At 46.6% G+C, this 8058-nt stretch overlaps 1 protein-coding gene across 2 annotated transcripts in view; it reads right to left on the bottom strand.

The window, feature by feature from the left end:
* Positions 1–461: 461 nt before the first annotated feature.
* The window catches only part of GALNT1 (polypeptide N-acetylgalactosaminyltransferase 1), a 73005-nt gene continuing 65408 nt past the window's right edge, over positions 462–8058 (bottom strand). For both annotated transcript variants that reach the window (XM_029053661.2, XM_029053660.2), the window contains exons 9-12: positions 5458–5597; positions 4243–4341; positions 3552–3686; positions 462–1654 (exon numbers count right to left, since the gene is read on the bottom strand). In XM_029053661.2, coding sequence (XP_028909494.1) covers positions 1508–1654; positions 3552–3686; positions 4243–4341; positions 5458–5597 — 521 coding nt within the window. In that variant the 3' untranslated portion in view covers positions 462–1507. The remainder of the gene's footprint in view (positions 1655–3551; positions 3687–4242; positions 4342–5457; positions 5598–8058) is intronic.

Raw genomic sequence — 8058 nt, 5'->3', positions numbered from 1 at the left:
TGCTCGTTCCATTAGGCCACATTCCTTTAGGCCGGGAAGGTCGGGGAGCACAATGATCCCACAGTAGCTGGCTTTAATGTATTTGGAAGAAAAAGGGCCGTTCCTTGAATTTGTCTTCTAAAGACCTGTCTCGCTCAGAGCAGTTTGGAGTTTCAAGATCCGAATAATCCAAATGGATTTAACTGAACGTGGAAGGGAGGCTGGAAATGCGCTCGGTATACTCGAACAACAAAGAAAATACGATAAGGCTGGGTTCCCTATTTTTAAAATGCCAAATGAACCATTCTCCTTCAGATTTTACTTGGGGGGAAGAGAAGTAGATCGATATTACATTTCGAGCCTCTAATCTCAATGTGCTAGACAAACAAGCCTAACTGAGTATGGAGTGGAAAAGATTTTCCAGAAAACCTTTGGCTACATCAGCCTCCGGTTACCCAAATAATAAATCACATTTGCAAACTTTTTGTGGACTGGAATAATAAACCAAGGCCAAAAGATTTATTGCTGTGAAAACAAATCTGTAGTACAGTAGTAGGAGTGTTGGGCACTAGGTTTAATCAGTCAGGTTAAGTTAAGACGACGAAAAAAGCAAAAGTCGAAATCTTTTGCACAAGTCCGATGACCTAAGAACAACTGAAACGGAAGATCTGGAAAGACAAGTGAGACCTGTTATGCCTCCGCTTTTTAGCAGGCGATAAAAAATGAAATAAGGGCGCTACAATTTCAACAACCTCCAAACCAACGTAAGGACAAAGTGTGAAAAAAAACGAACTGACATTCCAAGAGCCAAATTTTTTCAGCTCAGTTTAATTTCAGCACCCCAGGAAAAAAAAAAAAATGCATCCATGACTATCACGTAACTGAAAACAGAAAATATTGTTGGAATTGGTTAATCCTTCCCCATTGAGGTATAAAATCTACATATAAATTTGATACTTTACTATAACAAATTGTACTTTTCATAGTTCCGATTTCATTTCCTTTAAACCCTGTTTAATATATTTCTGTAAAAATGATATTTCGTGATTCTGGTTCCGTCTCGGTTCCATTTATTCTCGTATCAATATTTAACGTCCCGGTTAGCAATTCTAACCGGGGGAAGAAAAAAATCTCGGAAATCTCTTCCACTATGACAGCACTCCTCGCGTAAGTTACTGTCATGCAAGCAAACTCTACTGAGGCAGCTCTCCAGAGAGCAGATTTCATTGATTAGGTTTTCATTGTCTAAACGTTCTCTACAATGATTCTTTGACGAAAGACTCTTTCAATCTTGTAAACATCAGTGTGCACAGTTTCACCAGTAAAGAGTGTCCACGTCCACGTCGGAGAGGCTGGTTTCACAGCTGGTGAAAAAGCGAGGGGCAGTTTCCACGGCTGATAAACCTTGCGTTCTCCAGAGCTGAAAGTTCGTTTCCTCTTTTTTTCGCTAGGTAAGGACGTGGCGGAGATGGTTGCCGAGGTAGCCCAGCCGATCCTTTATTCGTTCTCTTTTTGGAACTCGAACCCCTCAGAATATTTCCGGCAGGGTCACGTTCCGCAGCAGCCACTGCTGGGATCGGCTGCCGTTGCAGTCTCTAATGCTGGGTACCTGACTGTCCTCTTCTGTGGCTTTGTCCAGGCATTGATTACTGTTCACATGCAGCAGGGTTAATTTCTAGGAGGGCCGGGGAGAGAGAGAGAGACAAAATCAGCAACCGTGGCTAAAAAAAAAAAAACAACCTGGAAGAAAATGCATAGCATTCATTTAGGGACAGGATAAAGCTGACCTTTGGAAAGAGTTATGATTCTTTTAAAAATACACCCCAGTTGGTGTGGGCGATTTATGTTTGGCTCTGAAACCAGGCCGACACCGGCTTTAAGAATCCGGCCGGCCGTGCGTTATATCAGTGCATCGGCCGGGCGCAGGACACTGTGCCACACCAGAAATGCGGCGCTTCAAGATGGGAAACAATTACTCCGCTTACTCCGCTGGCTCGGGTGGCTTTCGCCACCTTGGGTGTGGGGAAGGTGAGGAAGAGCGCGGGGCCGCCCGCGGAAAGGGGCATGCAGGGATCTCTATTAGGAAGAGGAATTCATCTTGTTTACGGGTTACGTGTCTGTCTTGCCGGGGCCAGCTTCCGACTCTGAGCTCCTCGAGGGGAGGAGGGAGTTCAGCCGCAATCCTGCTCCAGGCAACGGCCTCAAATGGGTGTGGGAGCGTGGGGATCAGAACCGTCCACGTACCAGGATCCTCACCAGGTGCCAGGCCCGGCCGGGATCTCCGCAGTGCCAAGTCCCCACTCCCTTCAGGCCGGTCAGTCAGTCAACCGTATTTACCGAGCGCTTACTCCGTGAGGAACGCCGTACTAAGCGCTCGGGAGAGTACAATAAAACAATATGACAGATTCCCTGCCCACCGTGACCTTACAGTCTAGAGGGGGACGACCGACATTAAGAGAAATAAAGGAATGACAGATATGGACATAAGTGCCGTGGGGCTGGGAGGGGGGATGAACGAAGGGAGCGAGTCAGGGTGATGGAGAAGGGGGTGCGAGAAGAGGAAAGGCAGGGCTTGGTCAGGGAAGGCCTCTTGGAGGCGATGGGCCTTCAATAAAGTTTTCAAGAGGGAGAGAGTAATCGCCTGACGGATCCGAGGAGGGAAGGTTCCAGGCCAGAGGCAGGATGGGGGCCAGAAGCAGGCGGTGAGCTAGACGAGACGGAGGTACAGTGAGAAGGTTGGCATTAGGGGAGCCTAGTGTGCGGGGTGGGTTGTAGGAGGAGAGTAGCGAGATGAAGTAGGAGGAGGCATGGCAGACAGATGGCAGAACCGGCATCGGAACCCATGACCTTCTGACTTCCAGGCCCGAGCTCTTGACCGCAGCATGACTAAGAGGATGTGGCTTTCCCCCCAGGGCCATAAACCCATTTCCCAACTTCACTTTCTACCCAACCTATCTACCTTCTCCACTCCTTGGACAATTTTAAATGGTCGGTGCCACGCTGCAAGTAAAACCCCAGCTCTTCTGGAGCTGAAGCCACGATGGCTTTTTTTTTTGCGGTGGGGCGGGGGGTTCGGGGTTCCTTCCACAAATGGAAAAGGGATCATTTTACTGGGTTGTATAATCTGAGGGGACTGCCATGGGCTGGGAAATGAGAGAGGCAGCATAGCCTAGAGGAAATATCACGGTTGCCGGGGTGGGTACAAATTAATTAGGTTGGGCACAGTCCTTATCCTCAATGGGGCACACAGTTGGAGTAGGAGGGAGAACGGATATCCCCATTTTACAGTTGGGGAAACAGAGATCCAGAGAAGTGAAGCGACTTGCCCAAGGTCACACTGCAAGCAACCTGCAGGTGCAGGTTTCGAACCCAGGTCCTTCCAACCCAAAGGCCGTGCTGTCTCCACTCGGCCACGCAGCTTGTTCAGTTCTCAAGTGACCTAGGCTCTTTCGCCACGTCTTCATCTGGAGAGGAACGTCCTTTAAACGGCCTTCCAAAAACCATCTCCCACCCTCCAAACAACCTGATAGGAAGAGTCCATAGGCTCCGACCGCTAGGATCGGACGACTCACCGTGGGATCGTATTCCCAGAGCTGATTGCCTTTCAGGTGGTGGCACTTGAGCATTGTGACCGGACCGTTAAGTTTGGAGACGTCCAAACATAAATCATCCGTCCGAATTTCTTTGTTGGCAGTGTAGGAGAACACCTGAAAAATACAGCATCCATTTCAGCACCCGGCTTCCACGGCGAGGAATGACGCGCTGTTTCAGTGGCGTTTTAACCGTCACTGACCGCAGGCAGGTCTCCGAGGCAAGGGGAGTAAGGACGGTTTTTAGTCGAACCAACGGGGTTTTGCGGCTTTAGGCAAAACTGTCAAAAGTTACCCTTCGACGCAGGGCTTTGTTTAAAAAAAGAAAAAGAGAAAAACAACAACAAAAGAAAGGGGAAAAAAATACAATCCAAGGTATGTATTCATTTCTATCCTCTGGACAAAATGATTCGGAAAAGATTTTGCCAATTAACTGGGAAAGGGGTTGCCGCCAATGACAACCAATCTGCAAGGTGCTTAAAAAAAGAATTTGCCATTGGGTGTCACCTCCTTGACAAAGGCTGACACACGCCCTTTGCCTCTGCAATAGAAATGAGCCATACGGGACATTTACATTTGCTACAAATCACTCTTCCCTCCTCCTACAGCAAAAAGCCTGCTCAGGTGACAGACCAATCTTCCTCCGCGCTTTTCTGAAGAAACTAACATTCACCTGATTACCCCCCATTCCGTGGCAGTTAAAAATTCCGACTTTTTCATTCTCTTTCCTTGCCATGTTATCCAGACACTGATTTGTTTCCACGTTTCGTATCTGCCGAGAAAACGGACAGGAACAACGGGTGTGATAATAATCGAGATATCGCTGGCCTCCCGGACAGATAAACCTTAGTACGGCGCACTGTACTGAGCGCTTTGGAGAGCACAGTAGAACAGAGTTGGTATGCACGTTCCTTAGCCATAAACTGACAGTCTAGAGAGGGAGAGAGCAAACTATGGACGTGGACATAAGTGCCGTGGGGCAGAGGGTGGAGATGAATAGCAAGTACTTAAGGTAATAATAGTAATAACTACGGTACTTGCTATGTGCCAAGCACTGCTCTGAGCGCTGGGTTAGATCCAGGTCATTCAGAGCCCCATATGGGGCTCACACTTTAAATCCCCATTTTACAGATGACGTATCTGAGGCCCGGAGAAGTGAAATGACTTGCCCACGGTCATGCCGCAGACACGTGACAGCCGGGATTAGAACCCTGGTCCTCCCGTCTCCCGGGCCCGGGCTTTATCCACTGAACCACCCTGCTCCTCATTACAGATCCAAGTGCATGTGGGATGCAGAAGGGAGAGGGAGGGGGGGAAATAAGGATCTCCCCGGAACACCCGTGATCCAGGCCAACCCAAACTCCCAGGGTGGCAAGCCTGGCAAGGGTGGTCAGGAATTTATCCAGCCAAAGTGACAGGACCAAACGCTGATAATCGGCAACGGGGCGGTTGGATGCGCAAACGTCGGCACGTGCACGAATGGATAACGGTGGTAACGCCCGGCAGACCAAAGTCAGTTGACTAATCAGAACTCCATGAATGGGTTTATTAAGTGTGATAATAGAAACAGCGCCAGCCATATTGAACGCTTTAGGAGATATTTCAGCTGTAATGGTACTAAAGAAGTAATTTATTTAGTGACTATGATTAGAACCTATTTATTTGCTGTCACCCGGGCACCAACATGACTAGCTCCCGGAGTTCAGTGGGATAAACTGTATCATCTCAGATGGAAACGTCAAAAATGCCTTCATACATTAATGAGAAACACACTTATCGGGATGTCTCAGTGCACCCATGGCTCTTGGGTGCAGAGAATCCCTTAAGTCAGAATTTTGATCCTTACTGCGTTAGGCAGAGGGTTTATACAAGAGGAAAAGCTTTTTACCTCTCCCAAAGAGAAATAGTGTCGTGGAATCTGGGAATCGGGATAAACATTTTCGAGGTACCAAGAGAAGGGCTTGCATTGTAGTTTGTGTCTTAGGCCAAGTCTTGATGATATATCCCCATAATCTACCTTTGTAACTCCTGTGGAGAAGAACCGTTGACAGTAAATTGTCTGTATTTCATGAGACAGAACACTTCCATATACACACTGAATCCAACAAGGTAGAGAATGCGGGGCATTATAACCTTTGAAAACAAAGAGGCCTCCCTAACCCTGAAGTGAATGATATATTGGTCTGCCGGCTCACCCGTTACCGGAATCAAAAATTTCAGAATAAAATTTCACGGAGGCAACCACTCAAGCTCTCCTGTCGAGCATCCTAGATCAGATCTGTGGATTTATGAACATCCCGAAATCTTCCGGCTTCTTGATTCAATTCTCGTGCCTTCCTCCAAACTGTCCCGCTTCTAACTACTGTCTCCAAACAACGACGACAAATAGTAAATGGACTAAATCTGAGCGGATTGCTACCGAGTCTTCCCCAGTGATTAGCACAGTGTTCGGTACAAACTAGGGACTTTAAGAGCCACTGTTGTTTATTTATGTACTTTTTTTGCATCCACAGTACACCTCTCGGACTATCAAGGCAGAACAACCAAATTCAGAGTTGTGTCCCTTAAGGTTTCTTCCAGAGATGAAGATTTCCTGTTGAGCCTCCTGAGATTTGAAAGGTGGGTCGAGACAAAGTGACTCAAAACCTGGAGGTGACAAAAACTTCCACCTCAACTTCCTCATCTTCACTTCAGGTGACGAGTAATTCCATGTAAAGCACCTATATAAACCAACACTTAAATGTTTTTAAGCTCCATATGGGAGAATGGCTCGACAGCATGAGCAACTGAGAAGAAGAATGCTCAAATTAACAATGAAACGTCTCTAATATCTTCAGCGGAACGGCAGTGACAAAGAACAGCCTGAAACTGGTAGGGAACTGCACTTTGAAAGGGTAGAGTTCAGTCACGCTCCCCATTTCCCCATTAGAACTTACCCTTTTGATATAATAGAACGGTATACTAATAATGATTCAAATTACAACCCTGAGTTCTAAAACAGAGTTTACGGTAAGCCACGATGTTATTTGTATAAGAGTTTTAAATGTCAGACCCAAACAATGAATGTGTTTTTCAGCTGTAGCCTCAAAAACCGTGGTCATGGCAACAGCCATATTAAAGTAAGGAAAGCAGAGTGGCTTCTACCCCTAACTTCCTTGATTTTACCACGCTTGAGGAAACTGATTCTGGTTCTCTTCCAAAGACAGCTAAGTTATCCTTATCAAAATTTCTGTTAGGCATCCAGATACCTGGTGGTGACCACAGCACCGTAAAAACAAGTTAAACAGATACGGTCTTTGCCTTCCAATGACTGCCGTTCTACAGTGGTTTTATTTTTGCGGGGAGAGGGGGAGTGACCAAAAAAACCCCCCAAAACCATCACCACCAAAACCGTCACCCCCAAAACACGGTTGCGAACCCAGAATATTCTGAATATTGACTTTCTTGTTACGACTGTCTTTGACTTGATTACCAGAGATTATTGAAGTTGGTTCTGCCCCAACTCGAAGACCATCTGAATTCAGGCGATAGGGATTCAGGAAGTTTGTAGGAAATATTGAAATGAACATTAAGTTCTAGTTGACAACCAGCTTCCCACACAGCCCTACCTCTCTAAATTTACGCAACTTTTAACATCTGGGAGAACTGAGCTAATCATGGGAAATTTGATCTTGGAATCGCTTTTGTAGGTACGGAGTCTTGCCCCGATTCAGTGACACCCAAACCGAACCCGTTTCCTGAACAAACATCAATTAAAGATGCGTGACCATCACGCCGGCCTGTGCCAGTCCACGCGAGATCTAAAAGCCTACTAATCTTAGCTGATAATAATAATGATTATAATTGTGGCATTCGTTAGGTGCTTATTATCCACCCCACTATACTAAGCACTGGGGTGGATATAAGAAAATTGAGTTGGGCCCGTCCCACACAGGGTTTAGAAGTCTCAATCCCCATTTTATAGATGAGACAAAGAGAAGTGAAGTGACTGGATAAGGTCTTCCAGCAGATAAGTGGTTGAGTCGGGATTAGAATCCAAGTCCTCTGACTCCCGGGCCCCTGCTCTTTCCACTAGACAACACTGCTTCCTAGTTAGGCAGTTAAAAAAGCGGTCAGGCCTTTTTATTCACTGGGCTAGATTTCAGGGAGGGAAAAAGTTTAGTAAAGCTGGAAATGATTTGCAAGAGAAGGAGAGAGAGCCAAGAGACAAGAAAAGCTAAGAAAGGCTGGTCGACCGGAGAAAGCACTGGTCAGTATGCCTTAGAGGTGGCATTCTGATGAATGATACTTGGGAAATGCCCTGGGGTTTTTTTTAATTTCTTCACCCTTTCTAATTTGTAGCACGGGACTGAAAGTTTCCTTAAGCTACAGTATCTATAGGCGGCCTTGTCTGGGAGTGAGGAAGGGTCGGGAGATCTCCGTCTGTCCCTATGACCGTGGGCGGGTTCTTCGGACCTTCTTATGTGATGAAAAATGAGAAGCTGAGTGG

The sequence above is a fragment of the Ornithorhynchus anatinus genome, chromosome X3 (assembly GCF_004115215.2).
Source record: "Ornithorhynchus anatinus isolate Pmale09 chromosome X3, mOrnAna1.pri.v4, whole genome shotgun sequence".
NCBI lineage: Eukaryota > Metazoa > Chordata > Mammalia > Monotremata > Ornithorhynchidae > Ornithorhynchus > Ornithorhynchus anatinus.
The sequence above is the reverse complement of the archived record's forward strand: the minus strand, read 5'-3'. Positions and strand labels throughout refer to the sequence as shown.